The sequence below is a fragment of the Chelonoidis abingdonii genome, chromosome 18, assembly GCF_003597395.2.
Source record: "Chelonoidis abingdonii isolate Lonesome George chromosome 18, CheloAbing_2.0, whole genome shotgun sequence".
Taxonomy (NCBI): Eukaryota; Metazoa; Chordata; order Testudines; family Testudinidae; genus Chelonoidis; species Chelonoidis abingdonii.
In genome coordinates this window covers 19,321,233-19,344,327 of record NC_133786.1, presented here as the reverse complement: position 1 = coordinate 19,344,327, position 23,095 = coordinate 19,321,233, and the positions used below count along the sequence as shown (strand labels likewise).

At 41.7% G+C, this 23,095-nt stretch overlaps 1 protein-coding gene across 4 annotated transcripts in view; it reads right to left on the bottom strand.

The window, feature by feature from the left end:
* Nucleotides 1-23,095, bottom strand: part of KMT2A (lysine methyltransferase 2A) — a 58,467-nt gene that overhangs the window by 17,353 nt on the left and 18,019 nt on the right. For 3 of the 4 annotated variants that reach the window (XM_032777136.2, XM_032777133.2, XM_032777135.2), the window contains exons 12-27: nucleotides 22,138-22,258; nucleotides 20,809-20,922; nucleotides 19,899-20,083; nucleotides 18,235-18,408; nucleotides 17,246-17,356; nucleotides 16,816-16,889; nucleotides 16,181-16,374; nucleotides 15,058-15,164; nucleotides 14,198-14,335; nucleotides 12,706-12,864; nucleotides 12,289-12,406; nucleotides 12,112-12,190; nucleotides 11,664-11,824; nucleotides 9,688-9,876; nucleotides 4,389-8,703; nucleotides 1,900-1,977 (exon numbers count right to left, since the gene is read on the bottom strand). In XM_032777136.2, coding sequence (XP_032633027.2) covers nucleotides 1,900-1,977; nucleotides 4,389-8,703; nucleotides 9,688-9,876; nucleotides 11,664-11,824; nucleotides 12,112-12,190; nucleotides 12,289-12,406; nucleotides 12,706-12,864; nucleotides 14,198-14,335; nucleotides 15,058-15,164; nucleotides 16,181-16,374; nucleotides 16,816-16,889; nucleotides 17,246-17,356; nucleotides 18,235-18,408; nucleotides 19,899-20,083; nucleotides 20,809-20,922; nucleotides 22,138-22,258 — 6,317 coding nt within the window. The remainder of the gene's footprint in view (nucleotides 1-1,899; nucleotides 1,978-4,388; nucleotides 8,704-9,687; nucleotides 9,877-11,663; nucleotides 11,825-12,111; nucleotides 12,191-12,288; nucleotides 12,407-12,705; nucleotides 12,865-14,197; nucleotides 14,336-15,057; nucleotides 15,165-16,180; nucleotides 16,375-16,815; nucleotides 16,890-17,245; nucleotides 17,357-18,234; nucleotides 18,409-19,898; nucleotides 20,084-20,808; nucleotides 20,923-22,137; nucleotides 22,259-23,095) is intronic. The other variant, XM_032777134.2, reaches the window with a different exon arrangement.

Below are 23,095 nucleotides of genomic sequence, written 5' to 3'. Positions count from 1 at the left end.
CCGGTATCAAGTGGAGTGACCCAAGGGTCGGTCCTGGGACTGGTTTTGTTCAATATCTTCATTAACGATCAGGAGAATGGCGTGTACTGCACCCTCAGCAAGTTTGCAGATGACACTAAACTGGGAGGAGTGAGATCCACTGGAGGGTAGGGATAGGATACAGAGGGACCTAGACAAAATTAGAGAATTGGGCCAAAAGAAATCCGATGAGGTTCAACAAGGACACGTGCAAAGTCCTGCACTTATGATGGAAGAATCCCATGCACTGCTACAGACTAAGGACCAAGCAGCGAGGCAGCAGTTCTGCAAAAAAGGACCTAAGGGTTACAGTGGATGAGAAGCTGGATACGAGTCAACAGTCCGCCCTTGTTGCCAAGAAGACTAATGGCATTTTGGGCTGTATTAGTAGGAGCATTGCCAGCAGATCGAGGGACATGATCGTTCCCCTCTATTCTGCATTGGTGAGGCCTCACCTGGGGTACTGTGTCCAGTTTTGGGCCCCACACTATAAGCAGAATGTGAAGAAACTAGAAAAAGAGTCCTGCGGAGGGCAACAAAAATGATTAGGGACTAGAGCACATAATTGATGAGGAGAGGCCGAGGGAACTGGGATTATTTAGTCTGCAGAAGAGAAGGAGGAGGAGGGATTGGATAGCTGCTTTCAACTACCTGAAAGGGGTTCCAAAGAGGATGAATCTAGACTGTTCTCAGTGGTACCAGATGACAGAACAAGGAGTAATGGTCTCACGTTGCAATGCGGGAGGTTTAGGTTGGATATTAGGATAAACTTTTTGACTAGAAGGGTGGTGAAGCTCTGGAATGGGTTACCTAGGGAGGTGGTGGAATCTCCTTCCTTAGAGATTTTTCAGGTCAGGCTTCACAAAGCCCTGCTGGGATGATTTAGTTGGGGATTGGTCCTGCTTTGAGCAGGGGGTTGGACTAGATGCCCTCCTGAGGTCCCTTCCAATCCTGATAGTCTATGATCACATGAGTGACAGGTGGGTGGGAGGGTGTTTCTGTGGGTGTGCATAAAGGGTTTGAGGTAATACGAACACCTGGAGCTATCCCTCAGGCTAACTTGCAAGTGAACACAACCCCTTATGCTGATTTAAATCTGGAATAATAGCAGCAGTTAATCAGGCCCCAAAGTTTTCAGACAGAAATATGATTTTCAACTTGACGGTGTCTGCTTAAGTAGATCTATTTTTAAAGATCAGTACTGCTCTTTAATAGTGCAGTTTAAGTGTCTTCCTTTAAGACTCAATCACTACCAGGAAACTGACAGCTATCAAACCTTTCCACTAAAGAACTGAGCATAGATTTTTAAAAAGAGGTAGTCAATCTCCAGGGGAAACAGTCCCCCTGACAAAATCCATCACAAATTGGCCCCTGGATGGCAGTCTAATACTCATCTCTAGAAAGAAGCAAAGCAACAAACTGAAGAAAACCGGCTGCCCAGGGAAAGCTTGCACTACTGTATCCATTCTGTGGGTATCGGATTTTGACCTGTAGGGCTGCTAATCTGGTAGCTTTTACCAGCCCTAAAACAAGTTACAAACAAGCCACAAATATGCAACTATTTCCACGCATTTACTCCTAAATCAAGTATTCTGAAACCAGCTGGTTTCAACTGAAAATGAAAATATTCTTATAGATTAACATTTATTTCTGTCACATTTACCACTGTGGCATGTGCTTTGATTATGTTATTATGATCAATCTTGTTCTACTAGATTAAACAAGGATTTAATATTGTGGCTCACAAGTGACATACATTCCAGACTGAAAGCTACCGGGGTATTTTAATACAAGGAAGGAAGAACAGAGTTTTATTTTGTTTATAAGGTACAGAATATAAACCTGCAACACCTGATGGGGAAGGTTTGTTTTAATACTTACTCTGCAGGCTGCCCAGATGGCTTTTGTGGTAGCTGATCTATACTTGTATCATGAATGTCTGCCTTCACTGCGGGAGTCCTGGAACAGAAAGATTTGGAATAATTCAGAAGACTGTACAAATAAGAATTTACTGTGACCAAGAATTAATGGGACTGCCATAAGTGATTCAGCATTTCAGCAAACTACTAAAATAGGAACAAATGCTACTGTGAAGCCAGAGGACAGAAAGTAGATCAAAATTGCTAGTGCTTTAGGTCAGATTCAAGACTTGCACTTCAAAGGAAGTGAATACTCTAGGATCTTTACAAGGATGTTTCTGCATAAGCATAAGCATGGAGCCACAGGGACATTCCATAAAGGATGGTATGCTGGGGAAAAAAATAGCCTAGAATATTTACAAATAGAAGACCAGTTATGTCTAAAAGATTGTGGATCAATTGCTTTTCAAAACAGACTTACCAGCACTGAGTTAAAAAACATCAAGGAACTGTAGAACTGAGTCATGTGACCCAACTAACCAGAGGAAAAGGTCAAGGGACCCACCTGGTACTTTTAGGCAGGTCCCTTGCCCTCCAAGAACCGCAGTGGATTGTTGGGTTGCCCTTGGTCAAATCCCTTATCATATGGACTGCTGGCAATGTCACACAGTGAGGACATTTGGAGGACTTTCTGAATAAAAACGTTTAGTGTCACATTCAGCACCCAGGTCCACAGTCCTTATTCCCCCTTCTTCCTACAGATTTGCACCTCAAGTAAAATCACCAAGACAAATGCTACTTTAGTTCAAAGACTGGAAAGAAACTGCCATACAGTGAGACACCTGAGCCCAGTCTGTTTAGCTTATCAAAACAAATCAAAGAATGATATAAATGTAAGACCGGAAAGGACCCAAGAAGATTGAGAGTTGACCTGATTACAGTGTATAAGTACTTCACTGAGAGAATACACCAAGTTCTGAACTGCTCTTTAAAACAGTTTACATTCTATAAAACTGATGTTAACTGGCAGTTGTGAAAACATCCCAGAACCTGCTGGCAAAGTCACATGCTGTTCCCGAAGACCAAGAACCATTGGCTGGAAGTTAACACCAGACAAATTCAAGTCAGAAAACAAACATTTAAAAAGTGGGGGCATTTAACCATCGGCACAAGCTACCAAGGAAAGTGGTAAACTCTCTTCAAATGCAGACTGACTGGCTAAAGCATCTTCATGAAAAGCAAAACACAGGCTATTGGGCTCAGTACAGGAGTAATGGGGTGAAATTCTTTGGCCTGTAACATATATAGATCTGACTGAATTGTCTAATTATCCCTTCTGGCTTTAAATTCCATAAACATTCCCTATAACATGTGAGTCCTCTTTCTAAAGGGAAGAGAAAACTCTGCTGCATGATGAAAATGCAGTGTGATTACTGACATGAACTAGCATACCACTTTAACCCTTTCATTAAACTAAAAAGACATCTATCCAAGGCTCCAGAAGCATTTACAGACAATTAACCATATAATTAAATCTCTGCAGCGTTAACATGCTATTAACAACATTTAACGGAGAGTATTCTGCTCCTGTGACATTTTAAAATCGTACCATGGCGTTCAAGAAAGAAGAGAAACCAGAGGGCAAAATATAGGGCAGAATGAATTCAAGACAATTTACGAACTGTAAGTAGGGATACCACTTCCCCAGCCACTAAAATATAGACATTTCTAAAAGTGAAAGAGGACACTTGTTTTCCAGCACACAGCACCACCACACAACAATCAGGGTGTGCAGAATCCCATTGTCACTTGAAATAGCAGGGTTACTTGGGAAGGCAGATTGTAATAATCCAATTAGAAATTTGGCTAGGATGTTAGGACTAACTCTCCTCTTCCAAAAAGTACCATGGGATCTTCAAATGACAACAACTGGTCAGAGGCTCAGTTTTAAGTTCTACTTAAAAAGCTGGTATTGTGAGCATCATAGTACTTCCATAGGAACATACTAGAGCAGTCTCTTGGTAATGACTTGGAAGAGTGCAACTTCCTCAGACCACCACCATTTCCTGTAACCACCACGTTTTCCTTGCAGCGTTCCAATCCAAGTTCTAATCAGGCCAAATGCTGCCAGATTTTAAGATAAAAAGTATATATTGATAGATCCAAAGTTTCTATCAACATGACAGCTAACCACCAACTAAATTATAGCACAGCTAGAGGTATCGTGTTTGCAAACAACTCTGCTCCCCCAAATAAATGGTTACCAACAATCTGACAGGGCTGTCAACCATGAATGAAGGCAAAGATTGTGTGTTGACTTCTTTAGAAATCTGCTTTCCCTGTCCAGATGTCCATTGATGGCAGTGAATGCTACTCGAGAGTTTACTACTAAAGGATTCACTATGAGAAGATAAAAAGGAAATTTGATGTGGGGACAAGTGCAACAAGAGCCAATTTTTACCACTGTTACAAAACCTCAAGGATACACAAAAGCAAACGTGTTTCTCTTACCCTGCAGCTGAGACCTGGGATACAGCATTGGCCCCTCTGTCTGGAATGTGTACTTCAGGGGGACTGGTCCACATGTGAGAAGTTTTATGCTTCTTTCCACTCCCTTTGTCTAAAGGCGATTGAATTCGTTTAATTTTTGGCTTCATTTTTGTGGGACCAAGCACTGAGCTACTTGCAGACTGTTGGCCAGATGACGGGGAGCCTCCAGGCGAAGCTGAACTGGCATGCATTACAGTTGAGGAAACCTTGCTTTGCTCGAGTCCTGTGTTGTTAGGAATGTCCACTAGCTGAGGAAAGCTTGACAGCTGAGGTGCTGAAGCAGTGTCAAGGTCCAGCTGGGAAGAAGCATTTTTGATGGCTACAAGTTGTGTCATATGCTGAAGCTGATAAGGACCTTCTGGGTCAGTGGATGATTGAGCAACTGTCATGCCCATAGTCTGTGCTGAAGGCAATACACATATGCTTGATGTAGCTGTCATTGCTGCTGTAGCTGGAGTTTGCGATGTCCCCAGTTGTGAAAACATCCCAGAACCTGGTGGCAAAGTCATGTGCTGTTCTTGAAGACCAAGGCTTTGCTGACTGGCTTTGATCAAGAGACTGCTTATTGAGCCAAGGTCTCCCAACAATCCAGGGGTAGTTAATGTTACAGAACCCTGTCCCAAAACATGGCCAGGTACTGACCCACCAGTGCTAGGTGCTGCTGTGGCCTGCATGGATACTACATTCAGCACTGATGAATTTGATGCTAGTCCCGACACTGGCCCTGTCGTGAGGTGGCCAGCATCTGGTCCAATAATGCTGGGTGAAGTGCCAACTGCTGCAGCAGGGGCTGCTCCCACGCCTTGGGGCAGCAAAGACGCTTGCTCAAAATACATGACTCCAGACTTAGACCTTTTAATAATATTGGGAACAGTTCTATGGGATGTCGAATTCCCAAGGGTCCCCAAATCTAATGGGCTGTTGGAAAGTTGGGAGGGAGCAAAATTAATCAAAGTCATGTTGGAAACCATATCTGAAGGAGCTATGGCAGAAGGGGTTGCAGACGGAGCTAGCTTTTTATTCTTCCGTGACTGCAGTCGGGATATTGGCCGTTTCTTCAGAAGGCCAGAGGTTGGGGTGGTAACTGTAGTCCCAAGGTCTGTCCTCTGGCTTGCTTCAGACACTAAAAGCTGAGGATCAGGAGGTGGTTGTACACCAATAAGGAGACCTGACGCAGGACTGCCAATATTTGGTGGGAAACCACTCTGAGTAGCTGTGGGAAAGGTATGCAAATGCTGGTGATGGGACATAGGCAACAGTCCTTTGCTAGTGGGGGGGAATAAAGACTGAGATGGTGGCAGGCTTGGGTTCAATTCTGTAGTCAATGTAAGTGCACTTCCCATGGGCCCTAGTACTGAAGTATTGGTCTCCATTACGCTCTGTGCAGAACTACCAGAAGGAGTCAGCTGTATTTTTTGTGTAACACCATTGGGAAGAGTCTGGAGGACATAGAGAGGCTGCATATTCTGATTGACTACCAGAAGTTTTTCAGTGGCTGGTTTTAGGTGGGGCGGGGTTGTCTGTACTGCAGCATTAGAAATCTGAGATGGACCAGGACTGTCAGTGGAGTTTGGAACATATTTTTGGTTTTGAAGAGGAACAGTAGGTGATACTGGCACTTGGAGTCCAGGGGTACCACTGTTCCTAGTTAAATCCTGGTTGCTGCCATGTCCTGGCTCTACTGAGGCACAAGGTGGGCTGGCTATGTGCTCTGCATCTATGTGACCCTGGATGAAATGCTCAGGAGTCATATGTCCTTCAGGGCTTGCGTCTACCCCTGGGCTTAAAAGAGTTGCATCCCCTTCATCGGATGCAGATTTTTCTGTGACTGTAACTCTCTTCTCTCCAGATTCTGTGGAAGGTAAAGCCAGTATAGACCTCTCTCCTGAAGATGAGAGTGAAGACTCTGAAATTACAGCAAGCCTGTTGCGGTTTTGGCTGGGCACAGCAGGACTACGAGTAGTTAGAACGGAGAGATCTGATGGAAGTTCTAAAGGCAACTCAAACTGCTCCTCTGCTGATATAGAGGAAGAAACACTACTATCCACTGGTTCAGCAGTTGGCAGCTGTTGAGAAAACACTTCAAACAAACCCATGTCCTTGCCACGATTACTATCAAGACCTAGCCCTTCCCCCAGTGTTAGAAGTTCAGATGAAGAGGACTCTGGGCTTTCTCCTAAAGCCTGCATCGATGGTGTATTCTTTAGTACAAAGTCCATGATGTCCGAAGGGAGAATGTTTCCACAGTCATCGCTATTGTTATTGTCAGAGTCTGATTTTAGCAGTTCTGTGTTAAAAGTATCCAATAAGTTTTTATCTGAGGGCGTGCTAGCATGAGCTCTACGGCCTGTGTCCAAGGAACTCAGCTGAGCTTCCAAGGAATCCTGACCCTGTGTTTTAACCCTGCTTACAGAATGGCAATTATCAATCTTTGGGTCAGTCTTATGGCCAGTAGAGCTCTTGGTGACTTGTACTTTCTCTCCAGCTTCTTCAGCTCGATCAAGCTTTAAGTTTTCAGTCCCATTTTCTTTGCCACTTCTTTTGGTTACCTGATTTACTTTTCTTGTTGTTGCTGTAACACTTGTATCACTTTCTGTTCCATCATCCACACCATCTAATTGGGAAATTTTGGGAAGATTGCACTGCTCCTCCTCCTTGAATAAATTATGGGATCCAAGCCTGTCTTCTGCACTTGAGGAAACCACTGTCCTGGTGAAATTGTAGTAGTACAAGTCATCTTCATCTGAAGTACTTAAGTCATCTGCACCATCTACTTGTCCTTCTGCAGACCTCTTTCCTCGCTTCTTCCCAGTTGAGTTGCTGTAAAATGGAATGTCTTCCTCTCCATAAGATCTCACACCATACAAAGGAGTTAATCCAAAGAACATGTTAGATCTTGCCCGAGCACTTCGCCGGGGATACCTCCGCTTGTAGGAACCATCTTCCTGAGCTTTAGTTCCATCCTGAAGCATCAAGTTTCTGTCTTCAACAGGCAGGTTTGGATAAGAATTATTTTGAGATTCCTGGGTAGGAGTATCACTTGGACTTCCCTGGACAACAGAACCATCTCCTTGGCTTTCAGAAGTTGAAGACAGCTCTGTCAAAGCAGTTGGTTCTGCATCCTTACTCTGCGATTCGGCATCACTTTCTTTCTGTGCATTTTTCGATTGGCTTTCACTGTCCATCTTGAGAGGAGTCAGGGTTACTTTAACTGTGCGTTTTCTAGGAGCCTGTGCTTCTTTTGAGTCCACTTCAACTTGCACCAATGGAGCTTTAGATGCCCCTTGTCTAGGTGGAGACTTATCCCCAGTTTTCTCAGCAGAAACATTACTACACAACTTCTGACTAATCTGTTCAGTTGCCAAAACTTGACTGATGAATTCTGGTTTCAAGCTTCCTTCATCACAGGCTGTCAATTGACTCGAGTCTGTAAAAGTTTTTACAGAATGTTTCTCTTTTAAAGTGTCTTTTGTTAATTTTTTTCCTTTCTGTCGCCTGTCTCTGCAAGCAGAAACCACATGGTCACTTGCTGCAGAAGATCTGCTACTTATTCCAGCAGGCTTTAAGTTCTTTCCATCTATGTCTTCAACAGAAGGGATTTTTTCTGGTTGTATGAGGTCCATATGTAGGTCCCTCTCTTTCCTTGGGCCTCTCTGATGGAAAGATGGAAAGAGCATTGTCTCTTTGGAAGAAAGTGTTGCAGAAGAAGGTTCTTGAAAAGTTCCCTTTTTATTAATGTTTAATTCTATGCCTGATGCACTGAGCACTTGGGTGGACATTTTAGGATTCCCAGATGAAGCAAAGCTATGAGCTGAAGAATCTGAGTCCTTTGAGCTCAACAATTTTGTCTTCTCTCCCTTTGAAGATGTGATTTTGGACATCAACTCTGAACTGGTAGAGTGTTTTATTTCTGAAGACTGAGATCCACCCAAATGACAAATTTTACTTACACTTGTAGCTACCGTTCTTGGAGAGCTTGAAGAGTTAGGGCTATTTTGAGCTAAAGCACTTGGAGCACTTAAATTCACTGACCCTTTGAAGTTGTCTATATTTTTTGAGCTTGATTCATGCTCTGAAGAGGATCCAATACTAGATACTCCAGGCACAGTGTGTCTGGAGTAAGTGTTCCCAACTCTGGTGGGAAAAATCATTCGGAGTTTTGACTGCTGTGACAAAGAGGAGGTACTGTGTCTCCTAGAGCCAATGCTTCTAAGTCCAGACGATAATAAAGGATCTCCCACTGTTACTATTTCATGGGTCATTGGCGTAGGACTTCCTGAAGAGAAAAAGCAGGAAAAAAAATACAGTGAAACAATATGGGTATCACATAGCCAACACATACATGCAATTTGATTATACAGAACGATGCACATACCTAAGAAATTGAACAAACAAAACATGTTTTAGAAAAACTGTCAAATTAAAAATGAAGAAATAAGACTGAAGATACATATTCCCCCAAAATCAGTCTCTTTGTAAATATCCAATATTGTCAGCTCTGCATCTTTTGAAGCTAAAAGTTGATAATTTCTGAATTATATCCTGTAGGGTTCGATGCTATACAATTTCAAGTCTTTGAAATGCAAGAACTAATTCTATTTACAAAAGACATCATAAAAGTTAAACAAATGAATTCAAAATAACTCTGAAGTATTATTTTACCTGCTACCCCTCACTGCTGCCAACATTACACATGTTAATGTCAGAGCATACTAGTTTCAGGATAACTGAAGAGGATTACTATCTTGTCTTTAAAAGTAAATTTGAACTGCTTAATGTAGGTTTTCAACACACTTTGGAAATAATTCAGTAAGTATGCCCCCTTTTTGACTAAAACTGAACTTTTATATATCTTTCATCCAAAGGATTTCAAAGCTTTTTATAAAAGATTCTACAAATGCTTTTTAAAGAACACATGGTCACCACACACAAGAAGTAGATCACGCAAGATACTGAAACTCTGAGTCTCACTAAAAAGTGCCATTTAAAGTTTTTGGGACTTTAATAAGCCAAAACTATGATCACTGCTGACAGCTATGACAATTCTAGAGCCTTTTCCTGGGCATATTTTTGTTTTAAGTATGCAGTCTTGACAAATAATCTCTCCTGCATGTTCCCCAGACCCTCTCTTCTTCCCTCATGCTCCATTTTGCACGATCATCTCCACAACAAGCAAACTGAGTATCTAAAGTGAGCAGAACTTCTGAGAAACAAAGCATGAGAGAGACACAAAAACAATGAAAGAAAGGCAGCACGATACCTGCAGAGGGCAAAGGCCTAGACCCAGGAGACCGGTGTGTTAGGGGATAGATTGGTGTCCTGATCCTGGGACCTTTTGAGATCAGAGGATAGTAACAGGAACTGGAGGTCTGAGAACGCAGAGGACGATCTGGAGATGGAGGGTTTGCCATTTCTGGTGTTATTCGACTCTCCTTGGATAGGGTTTCTGCTGCAAAGTAAGAGTAATAAAAATTCAGACATTAAAAACTAAAACCCTGGACCATCTGTTGCTGACAAGTTTCACTCAGAGAAGTCAAGATACATTTTTTTAAACAAAACATAAAATCACTGACATCTTGTATTAGATCCTCAGGAAGTAAAAGTCTAATTTCTTGCTCCGAAATATGTTTTTTCAGCTGAAGCACTTAAACAAAAAACACACAACGTAAAACTAATTTATGACCCACCCATGTGGCAGCTTCACTAATACTTTGTCCTGGGGTAATGACCTTGTCTTTTTACATGTCAATAAAGCCCCATGAACACCTTTGCCACTACAGTAACAAGAAAGTCTCGTGATTCCCAAGCCTTGGCTATAACTACCTACTTAGGTAGTCAGTGAAGCAATGCGTACAAGAGGGATGTATATTCTGGTGTGTCCCAATTGCTCCATGTAGACCTACTGACATACTCTAAAAGGTGTCCAGTGCCCACTGATGTAGTTCTTTCTGAAACACTACTATGTTAACATGCACTAAGAATCTCTTAGAAAGCATTGGCAGTGTCTACACGGGGCAGTTAGAGAGCAACGCTTTCGATCATTCTGCAATTTACACCAGTCTAGTGCACACTGCCACAGTGTCTAGAGAAACGCTTACTCTCCCCTTCTAGCCACAGACTTGCACGACACTCAAAGTCCTCATGTACTCTTCAGCAAGACTGCTTTCAATTCTACAGCAAGGCTCAAAGGATTCTGTTGCAGCAGTCGTGGGGCAGCAAACTTAAAATTTTGTGACAACTGTAGTTAAATGAAAAATGGAGGATTTAAATAATTTGGTTTTGATCTAAATGGTATAGGACCTGCCTACCTGAGAAACAGTCTCTTCTTGTGCAATACTGCCACTGTTGTGATCAAGAGAGACTTGAACTGGAGCCCCAAGGTGACAGAATATTTTCAAAGAGATTCATTGCTTTGGGAGCTATCCTTACTCTAGGTTAGAACAGCTAGGTTCAGCTGATCTTCAAGAGCCAATACAAGGCTCATCTGAATACTCAGGCTTTTGGGGATGTAGGGCTTGAAGAGGAGATGAATTATATTGGAAATTGCTGGTGCATTTAGCTGATTTCAGGTTGTTTTTTATTTTTGTCAGAGGTGCCTAAAATAATAAGACAGATACCCTTTTGTGTATGTTTTTAATATACTGCAGGTTTTTGTACAGACAACGCATAACTGCATTGTAGAAGTTGTCTGGAAGTGAAGCTGGAGGTTTTGACAGCTTGGAAGGAGGTGACTGAGGCTGTCAGCATCTGTGGAAGAGTAGGAAGCAGTCTGGGATTATGGAACAGGCACAGCAGTTAGCGGATTTTGCTAAAAATAACAACAATGAAATATTTACCAATATTGACATTTAAAGCATAATTTTTGGTTTCAGAGTTAACACCCCTGTGACAAATGGGTCAGTTCACAACTCTCAGAGCTATTGTGTCAAGCTATCTGAAGACTGGAAGGCAATGCTGCATCAGCTTAGGTTCGAGTTTCCAAGACTACCTATGCAACCATGAGTCCTAGAAACAATTTTTTAAAATAAAATCGTAAAATACTGGAGCACACTTCTGCAGCACAGAGGGTATTGTGTGTCAAGTTCTATGTCCAAGAACACACAGGACACTGAGCACAGGGCAAAAAATTCACTTTCTGGAATCTCTCTCATCGGCTTGCTAAAAATCATGAGCCATATGGTTGAGGAAAAAATATACAGAGGATTTGCCACTAGAAAAGTATCTTAAGAGACTTGCCTGTTGGGGGTGCTGGACTATGAGCAATTGTCCTGTTCTCATCATGCTCTACAGTGCTATTGATATCTGGCTCTATAATAGGAGGTCGACATTCCATGATCTTACAAGTATACACACAGCGCTTCCGAGCATCTGTTGTGCTCCAGTACACCCTGGAACACCTGGAAAATATTTAGAAAGTAAAATTAATTGTGTCACTAATGTAGAGAGAGACCTCCACATTCCTGTCTTCAGTTTCCATCTTCTCAAAACTATGGAGGCTATATGCTTCCTGTACTATTTGGAATCATCCAGCCAAATCTCAAGGTTCTTGAGCAGATTTTGCTCAAGCAAGCTACAATCAGCTTCAGCGCAAATTTCCCTGAATAAAGACCTATCGATCGAGCCCATGACTGATAAGAGTCTAGTACAGTGAGATCTACCTAATGATGAAACAGTTTATACTTACTGATAACCAATGGGGAACAGCTTGTCTTCACAGTCTGACAGATCATTCAGAATTCCTAAGCAGTCTATAGTCATTGAACCTAAACCAGAAAGAGGACAAGAAGGGTTCTAGAAGAGAGAGGAGATCAGATTCCAGCACCAAAAGACAGACACAAACGCTAAGAGACACAGGCCTTACCAATCATCATGTGGATGTTTTCTGGCTCCAGGCCACTAAGAAATTTTCTTCTCAAACTGATCCCTTCAAAGTCCACAAAAACTCTTCTAAGAACTTCAAACCCATTCTCCGGTACCACCTAGAGCAAGAACCCCCCAAGCAACACATTAATTTTAAAGGAAGCACACACGTTTCACCCAGCCTTGCTCAACGGATACTTGATTTGGTCTCTCAGATGGGGCTGTGTGGAGACTTATACAGCACTTGCCACATGTATCCAGAGCTATTAGTCACATCAGTAACCTCTCTTCCCCACTAGTGTGTCAGGTCCTTACTTTCATCAAGAGCACATTCACCTAAACCTTTTAAGAAATAAAAATGCTTAGTGCTACAGTTCTCCCAAGCCTTGGACAAAAAGGGGTATGAGCGTGATCTCACCTCTCCTTTGATCAAGTCACGATGCCGCTGGCAGTACACTTTCTTATCGTCCAGAAAGACACAGTTCTTGGCTCGGGAGCACATGAAGTGATAGTTGCTAGTGCAGGAAGTAAGACAGCAGCCTACTGTGGCGCCTGACTTTTGGCAGAACTCACATCTCTACAAAGCCAAAGCATGGAAAAATTACAAAAACGTCTTTTTGAACAAATCTTCCTTTCACAGACTGAAAAAGGGGTTTAGACTTTGAATGAGCTTATGTTAATCAAAGTTAAAAATTATACAAATGAGTTATTCTGCATAGGCTCACACCCAAAAACCCATTTACAGGAGACAGCGCACATGTGCGGGAAGGAGGGAAGGGGGCGGGGGGGGTTGTGTTTGCAATGGAGAAAGAAGAAAATTCCCTGAAGACCATACTATTTTCCACCTAAACTCTGGGTCCCTCAAAATCCAAAGACGTTATCCTGCTTATCACCCTTCAGGACAAGAACCACACAGGTATTCTTGGATGAAGCCTGCACAATTCTGCATGTGCAGCCCTGACCTAGAAATGGCAACTACTCCCTCCTGTGGGGCTTGCTGCTGGCCAAAATACAGGCACAATTTATCGCTATTTTTGAAGTTTTAATATGAAAACCATTGTTTAGGAGGAAATGATACAATACCAAGATTTGGCCAGATTACTTCAATTTGATTTGTGCAATTGCCTTCAGCCCCATTTCCTTTCTTCTAGGAGGAAAGCAGCCACTGTGTCACAATAAGAAGGTTAGTTCATTTTCCAAGTCTGGTCAGAATTAAGAAAAACCTTTTGCAGAGTTTATTATGATGTCTCTCTCTGTAAGCGAGATCTCTAAAAAGTAACCAACCTATACTGGATTTTATGAACATCCTCAAATGGCAAGCAGCCATTTCGGCTCAGTCAATATCTTATTTTGAACCAACACTCTTTAGCCCTGTTATCCTAGAATTTTGATCTAGGAATAGTGTCTCTCTCTTACCCAAGCCTCACTAGAATCAAGGCAAATGCAGACAGAAATGAACCAGAAAGACCTAACTATATATAGCAGCAGTTCTCAAACTGTGGGTCAGGACCCCAAAGTGGGTTGCAAACCCATTTTAATGGTGTTGCCAGGGCTGGTGTTAGACTTGCTGGGGCCTGGGGCTGAACTCACAAAGAATTTGTTCATGGGAGAGTCCCCTGTAAAATTCTGAGTCCATAAAGCGTTGCCCTCCTATTACAAGCAAATTAACCCTTTGATCTCCAATATTTTTCTATACCAGGAGTTCACACTGCATCAGGAGGAAAAGTAGGTTTTCAAATGCCAGCCTAAGGACTAGTTAGGGAACATACTCTATGTTACAGACAGTGGTAAAACTTAAAATCAGAAATCAGATTAATAATAGGAAGGGAGAGGAGGGAAAAAACCCACAAGAATTCCCTTAGATGGACTCCAGTCTCAACCCTAACCAAGCCACATTTGCTTATACTCACCAACTGCTTCCCCCTGATCACAGCCATGTGTACATTTTTCAGAGACCCATCATCATCCTCAAACACTTCTGCTGACCATAAAGCACAGTTTACATGTGTCCATTCATTCTGGCCAATGTACAAGAGACGTCCTGCATCCTAAAGAAAAACATGTAATACATAGTTTTTCAAAGACTCCTTAGGAGAGTGGTTTTCAGTCTTTTTTCATTTGCATACCCCTAAAAATTTTGATGGGAGGTGTGCACTCCTTTCGAAATCTTAGACATTTCAACGAAGGTTGAAAACCACTGTCCTAAAGTACAGCAATGCATAAAGATCCCAGCAAACTTCCACTTGCACTGGATTTCAATCCATCCGAAAAGGAAGTTTAGCAAATTAGCAGTAATCTCAGTTTAAAAAAAGGACAGCCTAAATAGTAGTAGTAGCTGCTCCAATTTTAACCTGTTACATGCTCCACAGTATTCAATGTGCTATGGGAAGCTGAAAAATTAAACTTTTGTTTCTACGGGTTTTCTGTCTGTGTCCCAGAATTAGAAATTTCATTGGAAATAAATGCAGCTCATAATTTCCCTCTATGCATTATTTGGTGAACTTGTATCAAAAGAGTGACTCTTAAAATGCCAAAAACAAATAATAATAATAATTATTAAAATTTGGAATTAAAACCAAACCACACTTCCTGATCAGAACCAGGCTTAAAGAAAAAGGTTTTTTTGACCTAATGCAGCAATACTATTTTAATATTAACTACGAACAGAGAAATCAGCAAGCATCTATCCTGTTATCAATGGCAGCTCAAAAGGACAATCCACTGTCACAGTCTGTCACTATTATAGAGAGAGTGCTGTGCAGATACTTACATTAGCACTATCATCACCATATTTCAGACAGAGTGCACACTGCCTATTGTCTTCCACATCAGGAGGTGGATTAAGTTCAGGGCTATCCTCCCGGCTTCTATCAGAGCCTTACAGCAAAAAGAAAGAATGTTTATTCTTGGCAACTGGTTCTTAAAAATTGAGTGGGGGATGGAAATACTTGTTTAGAAAACTTGTCAGTTTAAGAGTTTTAAGTGCACAAATGTAGAAGAGTCAAATAGCAGCATATGCAGCATTCATTACTAGCCTGACTGTTTTAAACCAGAGAGCAGGGTCAGTAAGGCAGAACTCAGGGGCTACAGGGCCACTTTCTGGGGAGAAATGAACATGACACTGGCCATGGCTCAGCAGAGGAATCCCAGACAACTGTTCAGGTTAAGATATTTTAAGGTGTTCCTTCACAGCCTCCTTTCAGGCCAGGTACATCTATGTATTTGTCTCTTCCTGGCCCAGAAGAGACAGCTAGAGGGACCAGTAGAACGTCAGGTCTCGCATCTAGTCCCCTGACCTTCCTCTCCTCATGGGCAGGGAGAGAAAAAAGATGAAGAAAAGACAACCACTACCCCAAGGGCTGAGGCTTCCTGTGCAATAGTCCCATGCTATAGGGCTGCTCCCATGACCAAATAGAGCCTCCTTTGATCTCATTTGTGGTGTCTATCCTTGCAGCTCCTGGTGTCCTTAATGGAGCCGCTCTTCTTCTGCCCCTGCATTGCTCTGGAACTTCATGTTGCCTTCTGTATCGTGTCCCCGACACTCTCCTCTCTGCCTCCCACCCCAGCAGCCTATGTCTTGCTGCCTGCTTCTCCTCTCCCTACAGCCAGCCCTTGTGCCTAGTTTATTTGAATGGAGCTGCCAGGATCCTGGATGTGCCTCAATCAGCTCTGTCAAACAGCAAATACGCTCATTGCTTGATAAGGTTTGAACTAGCAAGAGACTGTGAAACCATTCACAGATTATTCAAATACACCCAAGAGTTCTCTCAAAGAATGAACATGTACAAGTCCCTGTGTGGAGCTAACGCAGTCTACCCCTTGGCTCTCAAGAGTCTGGAGAAGAATGGGCAGATCATGGTTTGGGTCATCTCTACAGGGATCTGGTTTCTTACTAGAGATAGGTGGTGTTGGGGGATGCAGCGGAGTTGGTGAATCTGGTTCTCCAGGCCCTTTGGGTTTTGGAGCTGGAATGATTTTCTTCATCAAAGGGGGTTGTTCAGTGCGGTTATTCTCTTCACGCTCCTGCCATTGAGCATAATTATGGTCAAGTGAAGGAGGCAGCACTGCATTCGGCAACATCCCACTGCTGAAAATGTAAACAGGAGTCAACGGTCAGACCTGGCTCTACCAATGACCTGGACGCTGTAAACAATCCACAGTCTGTATCCAGCTACAGTTCCTTTCAATACTTAAAACCTGTATATGCTCTCAACTAATCACTACTACCAATCAGTTACATTTCAACATTTGTGTTGCTGTCGTTTGTTTCCTTCAGGGATAATATAAACATAGAACGAAGGCTATGCTAGACAGAGGGCAGCTCACACGAAACCAGGCTCTCTATCATGCTTTTAGTCTCTCAGTTTCAGAAGTATAAAATGCATACAATAAACCCATCTGGGAATTTGACTGTTTTTTTTTTTTTGTTTTTTTTTTTACTACTACGTAACAGCATGTCTTGTTCTTTTTTGCTTTGACATGTGACAAACGGCAGGGTACTGCTCCTAGATGCAAAAAAGTTACTTACTTGCTTGTTACTTTATTTGGCTCCCAAAACCTGGATTTCTTTACACTGAACCATGGAAAAACACGCTCCATTTGCTGAAATAAAAACAATGCTAAATTAGAATAATAAAATATTAATGAAAAGATTCAAGAAATTCATCCAAGATCCATAGCAAATGTGCAGATCTCAGGTCAGTCAAGAAGACTTCATTAAGGTTGAGAACTGTGCCAAGGTACTAACTTATTTCACAAGGACAGCCAACCAACCAATAGCTTAACCAGAAAGATGCTAAGTACACAGAATGTGATGAACTCTTTGAATTCCAGTGGCAGCACGAACAGCTAATCTGGAAGTTTGGGAATCAAAGGACAAACTTTATTTATTTATTTTTTTTAATACAAAGAGGTAATTACATAGAAAGCAGTATTTAAAAATAAACTATATTCCTCACCCGAATAAAGAAGGACTTGACCATGCTATTAGCTTTTTTAACTTCTGGTTGCCCTCCATCGGAATTAATGGCTGCTTGAATAATCTTCACAATATCGTCACTAAATTCCAACTACAAGAAAACACAGTTCATATCAGCATGTTCCTCTCTTCTGCACACCTGTGCTGTCTCCAAATCCTTAGTCGGCATGGTAAGCCCCCACTCAATGGGATGCTCCTCCTCAAAAGCTCAGATCTCGCCCTCTTTACACCTCAAGTCGCACGCTGATTTGCGAATTGACTGGTGGGGTTGCTTCTAAGTGATGTGGAATATTTACACGATTTTCCCTCACCCAATACCGAGAGAAGCAAAACCAAAGTCAAAATGGACCTTATGAGGTAACTAAACTGCCATTTTATACAGTGTCTTGGTTAAATTTCACGGGTTATTTTAAAGACACACGGCATGTGGTTGCAATGGAAATAGAATATACATTCAAAGGCAAGATTATCTGTAAATGAAAAAGCTTCTGAAAAAAATAAAATTGGTAAGATTATCCCATTATTCAGTGCCGGTTCCTTACACAGCAAGTTGATTCAGTTATATTAGCATTTTTACATACACTGCTCCCAAGCCTCTCTTCCTTCTAAATATGAATAATACATTTCCAGAAAACTCAGATGAAAGCAAAAACAGTGAAGTCACTGGACTATATATATTTCGTTAGAAGTAACACACAAAGATTTTTCACCAGCAACTGTAATAGCTGTAACCAAATGCCTTCTCAGTGTAAAAGAACATGTCACAAAATGGTGTAAATTTAATATTTTAAAGGCTTCCCTTTAATATTATTTAATATTTTAAAAAAGTTTCCTTGTTCAATAAAGACACGACTTCGGCATTCTATGAGCTATTTTACAAAGATGGCATTATAGTCACCAGAAAAGGGTATTTATTACAACTGAGCAATTTTAACAAGAATGAGAAGTTACCCCCTAACTTTGACATACCACAGAAGTGTAACCTCCTTGATCCATTTTTCTTTTCACTCCTTCCAGGTCCAGAGGCTGCTGCTCCTCCTGCTTGCTGACCTCTGTTAGAACAGGAGGATCTGGACCTTCAGGAGAACTTCTGGATGGGATACTCTCTTCTGTCTCAGGATTTAAATCCGGTGGTTTGGCTGCCTGTTAACATTAAAAGGAAAAGGACAAACATTCTATATCCAGCATTTTACTGAGTGAGAGTCACACTTAAATACACTAACTATTTCCTGCAGAAATTAAGACTGGGTGACAAAACAAAGTCACACGTTAGTAGACCAGTAGGCTCAATGGATAAAGCTCTGAGTCCTCCTCAAAAAAATAAATGGGAAAAATGTCTCTCTTTTTAAACTGATTCCTACTGCTGACTTCTACCCTTACTCCTCATTCAGACATGGTCACCAAATTCTATTAAATAATTCACTGTGGAACTAAAATGTTGTACAATCTACAATAATAATTCCCTTTGCTATTTCATGGTCATAGTCTTTATTCTTCCCCCTCGCTCACATCCTCCTGTTTATCATCTCTTTCTGTTTAGTGTTTAATTAAGACTCCTCCTTAAGGCATGAACCTATCATTTTTATTCAAAATAACACACTCACCTATTGTGCTGTACAAAATAACTTTCTGCCAAGCTGCCAAAGTTCTGGACCAACTTTCAGACCATTCAGAAATGGAGCCACACAAATACATGCCTGCAGAACACCACTGCCTTCACAGAATACTTCATACTTGTACAGTGCTGTTCCTCAAAGTGATTTATAAACATTAATTAAGCCTATCACCATCCTGTGTGATAAGTAAACATACTCCATTTTACAGAAAGATAAAATGAGGCAGAGTGGGGAAGGGACTTTATCCTGAGTTGCACAGTGGCAGAGTAGAGAATACAAAACAAGAGACCTAAACTTCCACTGCCCTATAATGTAGTTCCACAATGTCATTTCACACAGGAAATGCTAAGCATATGTGGGAAGTTTTGATTTTTTTTATTATCCCATTATTACAATTAAACCGTACTGTGCACAAAAGGGAGGCTATCCCAGAACTTTGGCAAAAAACACGTATGCATAATGATGCCTGGACAGGAAAGCAAAATCATTCGGCAGCAGAGCTTAAAATGAACGCTTTCAATACTGCTGAATTTAAGCAGCAACAAGCCCCAATTCATAAAAAAACAGCTTTGTGAACTACACAGGGGCAATTCTCCTGCACGTCTGCAAGGATTTCTACAATTTATTACATTTCCTAGCATGGGCGCAAGTAGCAGCCTGTTCACATGCAAAGGGCAGTGATCAGCTGTGAGAACACAAATTCACTTCCATAAGTCTGACAACATCTTACAACCATACAGTCTCCACAACGTCAGTCAGAGACATTGTTACTGTTGAAGTCCCAAATTTCCCCTCTCCCTAAAACACCACTTGCCCTACACTAATTTAAAGATCATATATCCTTCATGTCTACCTATGTAGATTACCATATAAAATAAAAACTTAATTATATCTACTTCGGATTTACCAAGTACAATGAATCAACTTCCCAAAAGAAGACATCTAGCAACAGCAGACAGAACTCAATCCAGAGATGGGCAACTCATTAAATTGTGCTCAACGCAGAGGTGAACCCACCTGTCTGTAACGTAGTAAGTGACTGGTAGTCCTGGAATTTAACAAGGCTGTTAAAACCTGCTTCAAAGAAACTTGCAGCTCCTTTTCCAGTGCCAGCCGCCATTCGGCAGGGTGCTGCTCTGTGCAGTTAATGCAAGTGTATGCCACACTCTCAGGAAGGTTAGAGAGGATTTCATACATCTCATCTGGAGACAAAAAAAGTAACAAACATAACCTGAGTTGCTTAACTAGAAGAGGGGTAAAAGAGAGGCAAAAAAGGAACCACTCTATATACCACACTTGCTTTGTCTAGCGATACCCCAGTCTTTCCCATCATCAATCAATGGAGCTAGGCTGTTCTCAGCGGTACCAGATGACAGAACAAGGAGTAATGGTCTCAAGTTGCAGCGGAGGAGGTTTAGGTTGGATATTAGGAAACACTATTTCACTAGGAGAGTGGTGAAGCACTGGAATGAGTTACCTAGGAGGTGATGGAACCTCCATCCGTAGAAGTTTTTAAGGTCAGGCTTGACAAAGCCCTGGCTGGGATGATTTAACTGGGGTTGGTCCTGCTTTGAGCAGGGGGATGGACTAGATGACCTCCTGAGGTCTCTTCCAACCCTGACATTCTATGATTCTATGATCTTTGCATAGAAGGTAACTGTGGAACTCAGTTACAGTGCTATTACGTTAGGTAGCTTGTGAAGGAGGATATCAAAATTTGCCGAAAACTGTCAATTTTAAACCTGTGTTCAACTGTAGGAAAATCAGTATTTTTCTTAAAATATCACCCAACATACACTCTAAATGTCTAAAATTTGATCCCTTTAGTCTAGTGGCAACATCCATACATGGAAACGTTTAATGCCGCCATATTATTGGTCCAGGGGCCCAGGAGAGCCTGCTGAGTAGTAAAGACAATTTGCCTCACCTGAAAGATTTTCACATTTGGAGTGGACCCAGCGATCACACTTCCCACATTGCATCATCTTACTCTCGTAGTCATCGTCATCATAGCACTTGTCACAGAGTGGGCAGAAGTTTCCTGAAAATAAGCCAGGAGCTTCAATCATCATTCCAGATGCCGCAGGCACATCTCTAAGGCTGGCTGGCTGCTTACTATATTTCTGAGAAGCAAACCCACTGAAACCTTCCCGCCCAAATGCAAACTGCTCCTACTTCTACCCTTACAACACACAGAAAAAATAAGAATGCCTAAAAAATAAACTACAGTCCATGTGGGTCTTACAATGCCACTATAAGGAAGCACTTCATTTTTACCTTTATTGCAAGACTTGTGACAAAATAAAAAACTGACCAGATAGCTTTGTAGGGAAAAGTGAGAAAGAGAAAAAGATATTTTGCCTGTAGAAGTATAAGACAGAAAAACCTATCCTGCTAATCTGGCAAGTGGGATAAACTCAATTTCCTATCACGGTCTAGTCATTTACCCCTCCCCTTATCATCCATACCACTTAGATTCAGATCCTGAACTGAGACTGAGGAGGAGGAGGAGGAGGACACCTAACCCAAAGTATTTGTTTTTTAGGCTATGCCTACACTACAGCCCATGCTAGCAAAATTTATGTTGCTTAGAGGTGTGAATATTCCACCCTTATGAGCGACATAAATTACAACAGCATAAGCACTCATGTGTACAGCGCTATGTTGGCAGAAGAGCGTCTCCCACTGACATAGCTTATGCCACTCATGAAGGTAGTTTTTTTATGACAACGGGAGAGGTCTCTCCTGTCGGCATAGAGCGTCTTCACCACATGCATTGCCCTGGCACAGCTGCACCGGTACAGCTGCATCACTGCGGTGCTGTACATATAGACATGGCCTAAATCAGGCCATGATACTGTCTTAAATTTTGTACCCTATTCTCTACTGCTGGTAAGGATCTTTAGACAACAGTTCTGAAATAAACCCTGCAACAATTTATAGTGCTTATTATATGGAAGTCCCAAACTCTCTCACTAAGAGGCAGTGTTGACTTTTCTTTGTTAACCACTGTAAAAAGCAACCCTACTTTCCCTGATTTCACATACCAAAAGTTTCCATAGTTTATGATTTCACTGGTTCTTGGTCATGACACTGGAGTTGCACTATAGCTTGGAATCAGCAACACTGCTCAACTGCCTCATAGGCCATCACTTCATTCTGTGATAAGATTTCCTTACAATAGTTGTGATCACCTTGAGAATACCTTCAAACTACATTCACCATAAACAACGTTGCAACCTCAATTGTTTTGTACCTTTAGCAAAGAGTTTGGCACAATCATGACACAGTGAGAAGTCATGAGACCACTGTGCATCCCATCCTTTGCCTGGAGTTGTTGAACCACAGCTCTTGCAGCGAACACATTTGGTACAGATCTGTAAGAGGGGACAGAGATTTGACAGGAGTTAGCATCCTTGCTATCTTCTGAGGGTTCTAAAGATCCATTTCACAATTTTTATTATTTAACAGGTGTGCACGTGTGTGTGTGTGTGTGTGTAAATCCCATATATATGCATCTTTGGGCCCATGTTGGATGGCTAGTCACTTCCCTCACTTCAGACAACTTTGGTAGCAGAGAAGATGCTTCCCTCCTTATGGTAAAAAGCCGACCATGCAACAGAAAATGTGCTTCAGTCTAGCACTTTTGCCATTAGAAATTGTGGTACAATTAATCTCAAACCCTTCTTTAATTTGGAAAACAAACAAACATGGTATTGACAAGGACAACATTCTTAAGACATTCCGTACAACCTCTTGTTTCAGATAAGGGCTAATGTAGAAAGTTGACAAAGCCATAGGTATACCAGCATAAAACACTTATTCATATTACAGTAGTATACAAAATGTGCTAGCCACTGTACAGAGGAAGACAGTCCCTTCCCCAAAGAGGTAACAACCTGAAATACAAGGAACAGTCTAGCACACTAATCCCATTCACACCCATCACCATAACAATGTCCACTGACAGTAATGTCAGAATGGAATTTCATGTGTTTACTCACTAATATAAGGGAATTCCCTGGCCCCTGTCCACTCAGTTTGCTCAGGAGGACTCATAATAAGGCTAAAATACAGGTGTCTCCTCTTGTATGCCTGCCCGTCTTCATTCACAAGGAGAGCATTCAAAAGTCAGTCTTTAATGATGAAACTTTTTCAAATTTACCTTATAAAACAGTAATCATCCTTTAATAGGCTGTACATAGAATCTGTAA